This window comes from Diadema setosum, chromosome 2 (genome assembly GCF_964275005.1).
Source record: "Diadema setosum chromosome 2, eeDiaSeto1, whole genome shotgun sequence".
Classification (NCBI taxonomy): domain Eukaryota; kingdom Metazoa; phylum Echinodermata; class Echinoidea; order Diadematoida; family Diadematidae; genus Diadema; species Diadema setosum.
Genome location: NC_092686.1, coordinates 45,369,537 through 45,385,882, shown reverse-complemented (window position 1 = coordinate 45,385,882; position 16,346 = coordinate 45,369,537). Strand labels below are relative to the sequence as shown.

Below are 16,346 nucleotides of genomic sequence, written 5' to 3'. Positions count from 1 at the left end.
CTACGGGGTGGGGGTTAGGGTTGGGCACGCCCCCCCCCCCCCCACAATCCGCTGGTTTAAAAAAAAAGGTAATTCAAGGGTTAGTAATCTGCTTTTGAAATCGACATGAAGGGTGAACAAGAAATAAGATATTTTTCTAAGATTCGTTTCAACCATATTTAAAGAGGTATATAGTGTGAAACATTGTTCAAAAAGCCCGGAGCCGACAAAAGATTGTGATTCAGCGTGATTCTGGATGGCATTCTGAATATAAGCAGGATGTGCGCAGTGTATACTCAGAACATCCGAACGGCAAAAAGAGTCGCTGCAATGTTGCGCAATGTGATGTAGAATGTGTACCTTTATACCTTACGCTTCGTTATATCGAAGCTAGATCATTGATTTTGCAGTGTTGCTTTACATACTAATCTATATTAAAGTGCCTTGCATTGCCAATATTAAAACTTGACTTGGGCTAACTTTTCCATGTTGATAGGCCTATATATACGGTGACGTATCTAGGTAAAACGGCGCCCGGGGCAAGCGCGAAAATTGCGCCCCTAATTTCTGAAAAAGCAAAGTGTTCAACCCAAACCCCATCCCGGTAAGGACTTTGAAAAAAAGTCCACATGATATGCTTTTTAAAGCACTTAAAAGGGGTCTTTTTGAGGGTGATTTAAATGTAATAAATTTTGATAAATTCTGGCGAGCGAGTGCAGCGAGCGAGCCGAAAATTGTTGTATTTCATTTTACAAAACATGGAATTCTTGTCATTTTTTGCTTATTAAATCTTACAATTCTAATTAAGATATAGTGACGGCCTTATAGATAACGATTTATACCAACAAACTGAGGACTTGAAAAAAATACTCTAAATTAGTACGCGCGAGTGAGCCGAAATTTGTATTATTATTTCCGCGTCATCATTACGTTTTGTTCTTATCTTATTTGATGTGATTTTTTTTTGCGCCCCCCCCCCCCGTATCTTTTGATCCAATCGGCGATCGCTTCAGAACGAAAGAAATTGCAGCCGCTGCTCCGTGTAACATTTTGCCTGCTAAATATAAAATGACATGGGTGAACACTTTAGACTTTGTCATTAGATTTGTCCACCTCATCATCACGTTTTGTTCTTATCTTCTCTTTTTATATAAATAAAAAAAATAAATTTTTGTATTTCAGCTTACAAAAACATGAAATTCCTGTGTGAACACAATAAACATTGTCATTTTGTCCGCGTCTTTCATGTTTTGTTTTCATCTTGTTTGATTTGGTTTTCTGCCCCCCCCCCCCCCCCCCAATTGTACCTCCCCCCGTCTGCCCGTCCGGGTGAGTTTTATTTTCTTTTCTTCCTCTTCTTCATCGTCTTCTTCGTTTTTTTTTTCTTTTTCGTTTTTTCGTTTTTTGCGCCCCCAAGGAGTGGCGCCCGGGGCACGTGCCCCCTTGCGCCCCCCCTAGATACGCCACTGCCTATATAAAACACACACACACAAACACACAAACAATTAGGGGATGCTCTAAAGTGCAGATTTTGGACATCTTTCCACCGTTTGGTCACTTCGACGCCCCCTCGCTGGTCATACCTCCCCCGCTCCCCCAATCATGAACATAAACCGACACCCTTGACTACCAGTGGCGGATCCAGGGGGGTGCCCCACCCCCCTCTTAATTTCCAAAGCGGAAAAATATAGCCACAAACAGCAGTTTTTGGACTGTAAGATGTCAAAATGTTCAAGCTCGCTCGCTTCGCTCGCTCGCATTTAATCGTTATGCCATTATCGTTATATCCTGATGTTGCTGCCAGTAATTGCCAGCAGTTGCGCCCGGTGCGCGCCCCCCCCCCCTAATTTCCAACGCGAAAAAATATAGCTACAAATGGCAATTTGGGGATTGTAAAATGTCAAAATTTTCAAGCTCGCTCGCATTTAATCGTATGCCATTGTCCTGATGTTACTGCCAGTGATTTGTCGTTTCACACCATCATTCCATAATCCATGTAAGGAAAACTTAATAATGACTGCGCTGTAAAATGTATCACATTCCGTTATGTATTGCAGTCCACATTAAGTTTACAGACTGACAACGCACGCACGCACCCCTCAAAATTACTTTTCCACGAGGTGCCCCCCCCCCCATGTCTTGACCCACGGTACGCCACTGTTTACCTTACAGAATTAAGTACGCAAGTTTGCGTACTGAGCCATCAAATACGCCATAGGGAACATGAACTAAGTGTTTGTTTGTTTGTTTGTTTGTTGGTTTATTTCTGCATTTTCTTTCTCCGAATACAATTGCAAATGAAAACAAAATGATGCAGATACATACAAATCAATACAAAGAAAAATCATTTGCGTAACAACATTCAGTCTGAAGTGGCATAATTATGAATCAAAATAACATATTAAGGCATACTGTATCTATTAACAAAGGAGAAATCAATACAGGGGACCGTCATCATAAGCAGAGCTTGACGTGGATGAGGCCCTGTCTGAATATGTGATATACAACACCAATTATATATGTACTCATAAAACTCTTAATCTTAATACACAAAACACGTTTTGCTACAGAAAAAAAAGACAGAAAAGAAAAATAGTGACATGGCGCTTTAGAACAATTAAAAAAAAAACAGCACGCAGCACCATTGACTGCTGCATGGTATAGTAGACAATAAAAGTGTAGGTGTGTGCGAGTGACAGTGCGTCGTGTGAGCAGGTGACAGTGCAAGAGTGAATAAAGGCTGTAGCATGCCTATTTTGGGGGTAAGTGACCCGCCTATTACAATGCATGCATGGTTGCATTGTAATACAGCAAACTTAAGTAACTCAGTCTATGCCTAATTTGTATCAGACTGTTCAAAACCATCCCTAGAGATAAACACACATTTTTCAATGTATCCTTGTGCACACTTTCCCAAATATAAGAACGCTGAATGCTGGCTGACATGGTTTATTCATTAATCTTATCAAAACTAACTTCTAACAATGTCACAACACTGGATTTGTGGCTGCAGTAAGATATGTTAACGGCAATGAATTGTACATCGTCGAGTATCAGTGATCTGCTTTTTCCAAAACTACAATACAACAGTGAGATGAAAAATTTGACGAGTGTTTTAATTAGTAAATAAGTTATATGTAATGTTTATTTAGACACTTATCAGAATAGTAGTGTTTATCACAAAAAGTAGAGAATCTATTGTCTATCTTGTGTGGGTACAAATGGTATGATTTCGGCAATAATGATGATTACTAGGCTAATTACTCCAATGAAGTGACACAGCCGTCAAATTTGAGCTCAGGATCTGAGCATTAAGACTTAAATATGAGAATACTTAATTCGTAACAATCAAACCATTTGGGAGAAGAATACAACGTAAATTTGACTACAATACACATTTAAACGTACAGAAATTGTGGACATGACCTTTACAGTAAAGGCATTCATGTATGAAGTCACCCCAGTGTGTCGAGACAGTGGAAAACAATAAATCAAATGCATTAAAATCTTAACATACAGAGTATAGTAACTAATAATCATTTTTGCTCTTGGAGATACATCTTGACTAATCAAATTGCAATAATGTGGGTAAGACACTATAGGACATATTCTCAAATTTTATTTGTTTTCTTTTATGTTTGTATGATATACATACAATATTTCTTTGTCAAACAAAATACACGTAGGCCTAAGTGATGAGGCATTTCACTATTACCAGAATAATACTTTCATTGAACCATGCTCAGAAATGTTTGATAATCAATTGATATAAATTAATCATGAGTGATATGTTTAGCTTTTGAATGTCGTAACGTTAGAATGATATTTTACAATGGATATTTTCATCCCCATTAAACGCAAACAGTGCTTTTTACATGTAGGCCAAATAGTGGTGTATGCAGAAAAAGTGTCTAAAAGTATAAGTTCGATATATATATTTTTTTTTTTGCACAGTGGTTATAGAGAATGTCGTGCTTTCTGGGAGTTTTGCAAGTAGTGTAATAATTGCTATAAATTTACGACGTTTTCTTTTTTTTCCCAGTCAGAATTTGAATGGAATTGGATTTGAATTCTCTAGAAGTATATCTGAACTTCTAGCAAGGATGAAAGCTTCATTACAAAGGTTTATGGTGGTCTAAATTACATTGAAGCTCTATCATCTATACAATGGATATCTAATGATGCGTGGTGCTTTACATACTTCTGAAACCTTTCTCAGTGTGCATAAGGTTTGTTATCATTTCATATCTTTGTACATTTCATTTTAGAGTCATTTCCATTTTATCTGTAAGAATACAAGTATATCTTCATACATGTACTGAGTTCTTTAAAGGGAAATCCAGTACAAGTATCACAAGTTCAACGGTAAAATTTTGATCAAAATCGGATGAAAAATAAGGAAGATATGATATTTTGAAGTTTCGCTAATTTTTGAGGAAACAGTTCGTGAACGGTCAACATGAATATGCAAATGTCAAAGTGAGCATGTCATACCCTCACAACTTGCCATATAGTTTGTACATAAAACTGTGAAATTTCCAGTTTTTCATTCAAACGCAATTATGCCCGTGGCTAAAATCTCGATATATCTAACTGATCACTATTTTGTAGTTATTCAACCAGGAATAACATCATGTATCAGACTTCATACAATGACAGAAACATTGAATGTTATTCATTTTTTTTTGTACACGATCAATGGAAAACTGTGAGGTTATGTCAGCTCACTCATTTGCATATTGATATCCACTTTACCAGAACTGTTTTACAGAAATTAGCAAAACATCCAAATTTCATAAATTCCTTATCTTTCATCCGATTTCAGTCAATTTTTTACCGTTAAACTCTCTTAAGATTTTACTCTTTTAAAAGTTTTTGTCAGACTAACTTATTTAAGACTGTATTTTCCCCCTTAAAGAAATTCTTAAGATGCAATGTAATATGAAATTGTCACTCTGTCTCTAAACCGTTATTACTGCTACGGACAATTGTATACGTGTGGTCGATATATTTGTACAGTGCTCATGCAGTTTCCTGCATTCTTTCTTGGAAGAATATTCATTCTGCGTGATTATACACCTCCGCAGATTTACTAGCTCTAACTTCTGTTACTATTTGTTTCGCCACTGGAATAAGAGATGGTTATCGATTTTCACAATTACAGCAGCAGACGTTATCTGATTTTTGAAATGATTATGTATAATAATAGGAGTGATCGCCTCAAAACCTTCCTTCGGAAATGTACGGCAGCAGTGTCCTGGAATGGTAGGGGTCTCTTCACAAGACGTGAAGTGCACATTACATAATAATTTATGTAAGCTGTTCATATTCAACGCAAACATTAAAATGCATGCAAATGTGGTTGTAATGGTCTTGTGAAGTACAATTGTATAATCCAAATTACATTTTAAGAGCGTTCTTTGCTGGAGTAGAAATGCGCTGCCTTTAAATTTTTTTTCATACTGATCAGACCTATGCGAAAAGGACGAATGCACAGAGGTTACTGTGTGTTTTGTTTTTGTTTGTCTGTTCATTTGTTACACTGCACGTACTATTGGGACTTTGGAGTATACGCAATCTATTCAAACAAAATGAAATACATAAAGCTTTCTTATGACACTATGTGGCTTGGCATATTTTTCGGTGTTCAATAAAGAAAACCGTAACACAAATTTTCTCGCCTTCATAATACCTCTATTTTGCCTATTTGCGTAGATTTTTTTTTTTGTTTGGCGTGTGTTTTGTTTTTTGTTGTTGTTGAGGTTTTTATCAACACTTAAACTTTCTTTCAATCATTCAGTAAACTTGGAGAATCATGATTAGACGTGCGTAGAAATGGTAACAAGTCAAGGCTTACAAAGACGTATCCAATTACGTCACCATATCATTCCTGTCGGATCCACTTATTGGTACAATGTACTGTTTCTAGCTAGATGTATACTTGCACATGGAAAGAAATCAGTCCCTCTAACTTCAAAGGTTATCATTAATAGACAACAGTGTGCATAATCAGAGTGTACTTAAAATAGTCGTCTGTTGTTTTTTTTTTTTCATTCTCAGTAATATCATATCAATTTAACCACACTATACGTTTACGCAGCTGATAGAGCCAACGTTAGAGGTTAATGGTATTTGCATATAATAAACATTCACGGGTCTAGAGTCCAAATAATACGTGACAACTAAAATCTGATTGCTGGCAGTTAGAAAGAAGACTATGAACAATGAAGATCATGATTGAAACAACTGACTGACTGCTAATAAAGAAAGCCACAGTAGGAGCTTGGCTTGACAGTTGTCGGACATTTTAAGTAAGTAAGTGTGCTTCTAAAGACAGTTATTGTTTTCTCCAAGGACTTAGGGTTAGGGTTGTCATAGGGTTCAAAGGGGATGGCTAGTAACTGATCAGTGGGAATCAGTGGGAATGCTGGGGGATGATTGTTCCAATCATTGTGGGATTAAATTAAGAGTACATTGTATACGGTCATTGTTTTGTGAAAATTATTTGCTTCAGAATGGTCTTACATTCAAGTAATATGCAGTTTGATGTTTCCAGGTTAGTATGCCTGTATAGTGACGGGGCGATCGTTAACGGGCCGAATAACGAATCTTCGTAATAACGAACTGTAACCATACCTCCGTCCCTCAGACACAACATGCCACTGACAGTGGCCTTCGTTGACGCCCGACACATCACCACCGCATATCATGTATATTCTAACATGGACTTCATTGAAACCTTCGAGAGCAAAATTGTATGGTATAATTAATCAAAGGGGGATTGTGGACATGCCATGTTCAAAGCTAATTGGACCCCATGGAAGAACAGAATTGTTATAATAATGAATCTACAATCCATCCATTTTGTAATCTTTCTTTGATTCATGTGATGATTTATGTATTGTTCTTTGTATTTTGGATGAGAAATGGAGAAACAAATCCAATAAACAATCAACAAAGAAAAAAAGATACAATTTCATCAGAACAACGGTAAAATGATCAATATCGGATAAAGACCAAAGAAGTTGTCAGATGCATGGTGAAGTTCGCTATAGTTTTCATTTAACAGTTCTTGAACAGTCAATTTGAAAATGAAAATGAGTGAGCTCATTGTCAAGTTGTAAGGTGATGTCATCACCTTACAACTTGCCATGTAGTTTTTTACACAAAAATATTCAAATGTCAAGATTTTTTATGTGTAATTTTTGGGTGGGGTGGGTGTAATTTCAATGTCCCAATCAGTGACTGCTAGTCTCAAATCTTAATTCGTCTGACTAATCATAGTCTTGAGATTATTCGGCCAGGAATAATACATATGACTTGTGCTTTACCTTTCTATAGCAGGATATTAAACTTTCGCCATATGCTGATTAATCGACTAATTGATTGAATTTGAAATTGATTGCTGATGACATCATCAGACCAGTCATTTGCATATCAATATCAACTGTTCGAGAGCTATTTTGCAACATTATCGAAACTTAAAAAGTTTATACCTTCTCCACTTTCCCCAACTTTTATCCGATTCCTATCAAATTTTCACCGTTGTGCTTATAACTCTGTTCTTTCTTGTCGGATTGAATTTAACTGGACAGTTTAACTAGACATGATACAATTACAATACATCTGGGTGAAGACATGTTTTGGACCAGTGTCCACCTCACTGTTTGGACAGTCATATTTTGATAGCAGTATAGCCAAATAGAGAGTGTAGACTCACCATATTATATTATGATAGTCGAATGAGGGTGTGGGATGGGGTAGGTAGTAATTATAATTATACGGTGACTCCCCTGGTATTTTTTTTTTCAGATAATTTTGACTCAAAATTCCCATCATGCCAACCATCAGAGTGTGCTCTACTTCTCCAGAGTCCAACATCGCCACCTTCCTGACAAAGCTTGAAGAATATACAGGTGGCGCCACAATCAAGCATACTCTTCTCTCATTGGACAATTTGGACACGGTCAACCTGTCACGTGATAGTATCGATCAGTTGGTCGTGTGCCACTCTATAGTAGATGGCCAAGATGATGGAAGTGATAGACTGAACGTTCTGTTTGAGAAGTTTCTACCGCATGCAGCGAGGGTCATTGGTAATTAAATCATATGATTTGCAAAACTTGCATGCAGTGTATATACCTTTCTCTTATTGTATACTTCATGACTGTGTAGTAGGCTGTCTCTCTTGCGTGTGTGTGTGTGTGTGTGTGTGTGTGTGTTTTTTTTTGGGGGGGGGAGGGGTTGAGGCGACACTCGACTGCAAAGCACTCTATGTAGTACACGTATAAGAATTAAGGATTGTAACTGGAAAATATTTCATCTTACATTTATTTACTATTATATGCAATTATAGGCGCACATCATTACAGTATCTGAATACTATCATAATAGAAATATTGTTCTAAGCGTAGCAAAATTTGAACAAATCATACGGAATGTGATCGTATTAAAAAGCGGTATTCATAAAGGCTGTTTGAAATACATATTCAAGGAAATCATATGACATTAATTTGTGTGAAATCTAATTTTGTTTGCTGTTTTCTCTTTTGAAAATGCCGCACTATATAGGCAAGGAAAACATAGCTGTTGTCATTTATGACTTAGCCTGGCCGCTGAAGCCAGGCCAATCTCCCTTCCGTCAGGAAGTATCTCCTGAAGCAGATCATGTCGACACCAAGCAAGCATACATCGATGGCCTTCACAAGAGGCACCCTTCCGTCGGCAAGTGTTCCACTCTGACGACGATGTGCGGCAGGCTGGATACCGTGATGGAGATGGAAGAAAGCGACTGGCAGCTCATCCAGGGGTTCCTAGACCAGCATCCTCCGATGAGGCACGGCATCAGTCGACCACCGGCTGGCATCTCCGCCGGGATTTGCGGAAGGGCGTTGGCCACCATTTTTTCATCCTGTGACTCCATGGAGGAAACACTGGGCTTCGTGCAGCTTGTCCTGACGTGGATGATTGTATCAGTATATGGGATGTGTTATAATGGTATCTCATGGATCTTTGGGAATTTCCTTGACTTTGTCACCTTTGTTTCTGAGGATGTTTTCTACACTACCTGTATAAAGTGGACCGTTCGCAACGTTTTCACCCTAATTCTGGAATCGTTCAGATCCTGTGTTTTGTTTATTCTCTGGATTTTCGAAGGACTTGAAATTATTGTAAGAGCGTTCATTCCAACGTAGATGATAAGCGTCTTCTTTCAAACTGCTTTTTCATGCCACGTAATTCTCAATTGAATTTTCTAAAACGCTGTGATTATAGTTGTTGTAAAAATGTTGTTATGAAAATAATAGTTTTCATAATTATGTTGAATTTCATGAACTTTTTCACAAACTGAGTATAGCCATATGCCATTTGTAAGAATACCAAAATGTTCGAGTTCGAAATTTTAAGCAAGTTTGCATTATTTTGAAATTTACGTTGCGCTACAGCCTGTTGAGTAATTTTGGACAACAAACAGAAATAAAATCAAGATAGAGATGTAAATAATATTATCATAATGATTACGCAAGCACTGTACATTTACAATGTCAGTAATGTAATATTTCTTACATAGTAATGCAATTGTAATAGTAATTGTAGATTGTTGTTGTTATTATTGTTATTATCATTATCATTATCATTATTATCAAATATTCCTGTCCTTCTCCAAGTTGATAAAAGTGTTATCAAGAAAAGGGTCAACAGTGTACGTATAGTTCGCTCGATCAGCCTGCAGTAAGCATCTTTGCAAAATTCAGAATAGACAGCCGAATTCTTGATTTTGTATACTTCCTGCTCGAATTGTATACGATATAGAGTTTTATTAGGCGCACGGGCTGCTAAATATTGCACCTTCTCTTATACTACTGTGGTAATTGACAATAACCTTAAATCCCTCCATTATTTTTTTCTCTCATCTAATAAGCTTCGTTATGATTAAAGACAACGAAGAGGAACTAAAATGAGAGAGGATGTGTTATATTTTGATTGATTAAACACAATCAGATATGAAAATCTTGGAAAACAGCGTACTGATCAACAGCCATTTGGCATGCACGAAAAAAAAAAATATCTAGAACGTCGCTTGAATTGGCACTGTTTGCTATTCCTTGAAAATCACACAACTAGTAGTTCATTATAACAGCCCCGGCATACACACCTACAGTCTGATAGTCATCATGACTGTATGCCATTACTGTATAGCTTCTTGTCCGTATGTTTGTCTACACCGCAGTTGTTCCAGTTGAAACTCTGAATACATCATGATACCATGTAAATTTACATACGAAATGGACCTTGAACTCTGCTTTGTGTTATGATAAACGAATGTTCCTGCCTGTTGCATAGCGACTGCGAATGTCTTTATGGTGTGTGCATGTGTGTGTGTGCATGCTTGAGGCACTTTGTACAAGTAGAATGTGTTCTAAATCTGCACGAAGGAGGCCAAGGGTGGATGGTACAGTACATTATATGCAACTAGGTCCTACTTATGTAGTTGCGCTCTTGTTACTTTCAATAAATCTATACGACCAAGAAGAAACGATAAAGCAAGGGGGTGGGGGAAGCCGGGTTAATAAGTTTATGACTGAATGTGTGTATTGTTGCATATCTTTCGTTTATCTGTCTTAATTATTAAAACGCGGAGTTTCATTCACCATTGTTTTTTTCCCCTCTCTCTGTATTATGTATGTATGTGAAACTCACACACACACACACACACACAAACACACACACACACAATAGTATATAAAGAGTTGCAATACATTACAATATTATATTATGGAGATTATGTGTATCACACTTTAAACTTTGCGTTTGCCGAATCACACAAGTCGGTTCCTCTGACGTCTGGCCAATATCCAATCACTTGAAGCTGATGAGTACACATCAGTAACGGCTTGTTGTCAGAACCTGACCTTTAGTATTTGATGATGATAAGAGGAGAGAAAAATCGGTTAAAAGATGAGAACTGCTTTTTCTCCTACACTCTTTAGTAAAAAAAAAATACAAAGTTCATGATCATTGGACCTTCTAAACAATGAAATCACTGCCAACATGCGATCTATTTCCCTGTTTCCTACTTCTTCGTATTCGGGTTAAAAGCAGAAATCATATACCTCGGTCATTCATCATATTGAATAATCAACAGTTAAGATATAGCCATAAGATCAATGGCTTCTACAACAACGCAGTCAATCACATAAAAGGTAACCATGAAGCGACTGACTGCTAAGTCTAAATCGAATTGGCAACGGCGGGGATTCCCCGGCTAGTGCGCGTCGCTTTTTCTTGGCGCACTGTCACAGACGTGCAGTGAGGGATGGAAGATTTTGATGCTACGCTTGCGGATATCTCACTAGGAGATTGCTTCGACAAGTTTCTATGCGTACAATATTGTATAGAACCCCCAGACAAGGAAGATTGTGATATTGAGAGTTGGAGAGGGCTTGCTGGCGCTCACCTTTGACCCTGTAGGAGGTAAGCATATTACAATAATCTTCGTCGTGTTTCGTTAGCACATGATGCATTGAATATACAATGTATTTTCAAGTTACAAATTTTCATCACTGTCGTGTACCATGTCCAGGGTATGGCAGAAATGACTAATATCACCAGACATGATGACTGTATACAATGTAGTTGTACATATAACTCTCGCCTAAAGGCACATTGCCCCTTGCTCCCCCCCCCCCAAAAAAAAAAAAAAATCAATCCTTTTACACGTAGAATTATGTTACGTGCGTGAAGTTTTTGGAATTACAGTAATTTATGCTTGCATGCAGGATGACCGTTAGTTGTGGCATTAAGCAAATTTTCTCTGTACTCACATTTCAATTGTCTGATCAACCTTTGATTTTTCGTTAAGGCCAGGAGCTGCACCCCATTGAATGGTTTATGAGACCCCGTTGATAATTTCTGCTGCTTCTAATGGGAGGGGGGGTGTATCACCCCTTAATGTAATAGCAACGGTAATATCGACCCTACATGTAATATACCTTAACCCTAAATGTAATAACAATCCTTGTGGCTTTAACTTAAAAATATGATACATTTTTAAGCTAAATGTAATACATTTTAAACCTACACGTATGAACCGGAGACAACCCTAAATGTAATGCATGTCAACCCTAAAAGTAATAATTCAGCCCTATTAAAGGTCCAGTTTTCCTTTGGGAGCAGTGATTTAAACAATTTTCAAGATATCACATTTGCTGTATATGTATAGGTCTGTTGTGTCACAAAACATCCTACCATATAAAATTTTTGCAATAAAGCCTAAATTATAAGGAGATATCAGTATTTTTTGATGTTGTTGTAATAAACTGTAACTGTAGACGGTTTAGTCTGGGAACATTTTTATTATAACTATTGTTCACATTTTGTGTATTTAACAATACTTAAAATCAATAATACTGATTCAAATTTTTCAGTGGTTTTTATCCCTAACTCTCATGTTAGAATTATTTTAAAGCACTAAAGCTGGGTTTTTGTTTCATCTGCAAGTGGTAAATTATGCCTTTAAATGTAATAAGTGTACATGTCAACCCTAAATGTAATACCGGCCATAATTTAATAATTTTTAACCCTAAATGTAATACATTTTAACCCTAATAACGACCCTAAATGTTGGGTCTAATATACCTTAACCCTAAATGTAATATCCCCCTAAAATGTGATACTTCTTGTCACTACATGTTTCTCAATTATGTAACATGATTTGTCTGGGCACGCAATTATACAAAAAGTAAACTTCTCAGTTTAATTTTAGACAGTTACTCTCCTGCAAAGCGAATTCAAGATAGTACTATCTTGAACTTTTTGTTCGAATATTATCAATGAAATTTCAATGAAACTATTTTACCTACACGTTCATCATTATTGCTACATCAGAATTCACTTCTACGTGAATAAGGAGTGGGATACATCCGTGGGAAACACGCATCGTATTTTAATTAGATCAAATTCTACTTTAACAAAGTAAAAAAAAAAAATCAAATATTAGTTAACATAGAAATGACAGACAATAAAAACATTCCTCTGATAGGTTATTTCCAAATATAATCTGACTCATTTAGCCGTCCTATACAGTCTGAGTACAATGGTACCCGACCTGGGAGTAAACTCAATGACGTACCTGAGCTCGCATAGCATCCTGTAGTTGTGCAAAAACAACAGCATTCGTTGTTTTCATATAATCGGGCACGTCAGTGGCGAACTGTAGGCCCTACGTAAATGCCCTGTATCACCGCGCCGTGTGTTACCATATGAGAATATATCACTATAGTTGATTCACTCATACGCAAATTGCCTCTTCGTGACTGGCGCGTAGCATTTTCGGCGACTCATGTCCCACTATTTCTGTTGCAGTTAAACTTGTGTAATATAATGTTTTCTTAATGCTGTCTGCTATATTTTCCTTCTTCTTTACCCCCCTCCCCCTTGATTTCATGTATGCGGCACATCCAGTCTGCATCTTTTAAGACCAACAATAGTTGCTTAGATTTGGTTTTGTTGTTTACCCAGGAAATAATCACACAAAGTCTCATTTTTTCCTTTGATTAGATATACTCAAAGTTAATTAGGTCCATGTGACATAGTTTTTAATTCTCTTGCCTTTATCATACACTCACACAGACATTTTGCATTTCAACCATCATTCCGTGTTCATGATTGTTTACAGTTTTGTTATTGTTATTTTACGGTTATTACATTTAGCGTTAAATGTACATTACATTAAAGTTAGGGTTGTTAGTACATTTAGGGTAGATATTACATTTAGAGTTAAGATGTATTATATTTAGGGTGGATGTTACATTTAGGGTTGACATGTATCACATCTAGGGTTGTATTTACATTTAAGGTTGGCATTAAAGGGTTGTCGGTTATTACATTTAGGGTAAAAATTATTACATTTAAGGTTAAGGAGTAATACATTTAGGGTCGATATTACATTTAGCGTTGTTATTACATTCAAGGATAATACAAGGGGCTCCAAGAACATCCCCCTTTCCCGGTGGAAATTGGGACGGGATTTTCGAAAAATCATGCATTTTTATTGTTTTTAGTAACATTTTTTTTTTTTTTTTTTTTTTTTTTTTTTTTACGAAGGTGCGTGCGTGAAAAGGGATTAAAAGTTCCAATACATGAAATGCACGGCCCTAAATACTTTATTACTATAGGCCTAAATAAATAGAACGTTAAATGTAGATAATACCCCGTAATACTATAAAGAGAAGGAAAGTCGGATGATAGCTAGGATGAGAGATGCTATAGATTACTAATATTCTAATGCATTTTCCAGCCAGTAATGAGGACATGTAATAATGCTCAAACACTTATGTATCTTGTCCTGCAGTTACAAATACCAATACTCTGTTTCGTGACCTGCTCAACCTTACTTTCGGAAGTACTACTTGTACAGACAATTCCCCATTATGCCTGTCATCGGGGTGTGCTCTTCAGCTCTTGAGGCCAACGTCGGATCCGTTCTGTCGCTGCTCAGGAAGCTGGAGGGAGTCGAAGTCAAGTTCATCAAGCTCCCGTACAACGATTTGGACAACTTCCGGTTGACCGCTGGAAGTGTTGATGGCATCATTCTTTGCCATTCGATACACAACCGACGCTTTTCCATCACAGATGTGCTTGACGCACACTATAACAAGTTTTTGCCTCATGCCAGAGATGTCTTAGGTGAATACTTGTATGTGTATAATGCATTTATGTCATGTGTGTGTGTGTGTGTGTGTGTGTGTGCAATCGGTACGTGATCACCGATTAACCATTCTTGTCCTATTCAAATTGATAAATGATGGATACTGGCACTACAAATCCATACGCAACTCTGGCTTAGAATCTCTCACTTGAAAAACCAAACCAAACCAAAACAAAACAAGCAAACAAACAAAACCTCAACATGCAAACCACTGATTTGAATGACTTTATTCATTGCAAATGATATAGGATAATAGATAGTACGATAAAAGATACTTTATTTCGTATGGCAATTATAGTAGATGTACCTACACAACAAATCAAAATCTTCGTCCTTTGGCAAGACTGTATAGGGACACTCATAACGCTATAGAGATGTTCTGTTTGGAAAATTACAGTGTGGTATGTTCAATTCAAAATCAATTCTAATTTTTGGTTTTCCCTTACCAAGAATACAAAGTAATGAGTGCAATTGAATACATACATTTACATTCGACACCATCATCACTCCTGAAGCCACCGTTCCTCTGTGTGTGAAATTTTGTCAAACTAGGTCTAACACACTCCCACTTTTTTTTAAACCAAACGGAACTAATTTACACATGCATTGTTTCACGGAGGTATAGACAGTATCTATTGGAAAAGTTTCTTGAAGTTTTGATATTCATATTTTGACTCATAATGTCTGTTTTTCTCATTTTGACAGGCAAGCAGAATGTGGCTGTGATTGGGCATGATTTCGCATGGCCACTCACATCAAAAGAAACTCGTGGGAAAGGCGATCACTCCGCCCAGAAGAAGGCACTCATGAACAGCTTCCGGGTCACACAACCAACCGCCTTCGCGTGCTCCTCGCTCACCTTGGTATGCGGCAAGCTTGACTCGACAGGGCTGCACATGGACAAGGAAGACCAGGACATGCTGATAGAGTTTGCCTTGAAAGTCCGTCCCAGAGAAAAGTCACCGGGCAGCGACGATTTTGCTGTAGTTTTAGGCAAATGCTTCCAAATATTCCTCGTGTGGACAATTCAGATTTGGGTGTTCCCATATCTGCCTTTCTTTCTGGTTTGCTCTTTTACAATTCTCTACTTGCTCTTCGTCTCGTGGCAGTGTGTTGAAAACCGGAGTAATGGTGTAAAGGGCCAAGAGAGCATCATCCTGGTTGTGTCGAGAGTAATCGTTCTAATCCAAGGTGATTACCTGGTAATTGTTGTTCTCAAGCCTGAGCTGTCATATCTTGAGGACTGCTTGCTAATCGTCGTCCTCGTTGTATATACACTGCCACTGCTTGCTCTGACCTGCCAGATTGTCATAATTCACCGATCAGCCCACAAGGAGCGCAAGAATTTCGGAGATATACTCGGTCCCCGTGACTGGTCATCTTACCCACTGTGGCAAATTCACTATCGATTCTGGGTCGTCTGTCTTAGCTCCTTGTCTGGGGGAAGACAAACTCCCTAGAGCGTCGTCACCAGCTCGACCTTTACCAAGTACCGAAAACTCCCATTATGCGAAGTCCTTGCGGGACCGGCACTTTCGTTGTATCAAAATTTCGTTATATGCGAACAAATAAAACGTTTAAGGATATCTAATCAACATCTTAAGGAACTGAACTTTACATTGTTGTATTCGAAATTCCGTTCTATCCGTGTTCGTTAAAA

At 37.6% G+C, this 16,346-nt stretch overlaps 1 protein-coding gene across 1 annotated transcript; it reads left to right on the top strand.

The window, feature by feature from the left end:
- The first annotated feature begins 14,387 nt into the window (after positions 1–14,387).
- On the top strand, positions 14,388–16,146 carry LOC140246047 (uncharacterized). The gene is made up of 2 exons (XM_072325493.1): positions 14,388–14,664; positions 15,392–16,146. The coding sequence occupies exons 1-2, from the start codon at positions 14,409–14,411 to the stop codon at positions 16,144–16,146; spliced, it is 1,011 nt and encodes a 336-aa protein (XP_072181594.1). The 5' UTR covers positions 14,388–14,408.
- The last annotated feature ends 200 nt before the right edge of the window (positions 16,147–16,346 follow it).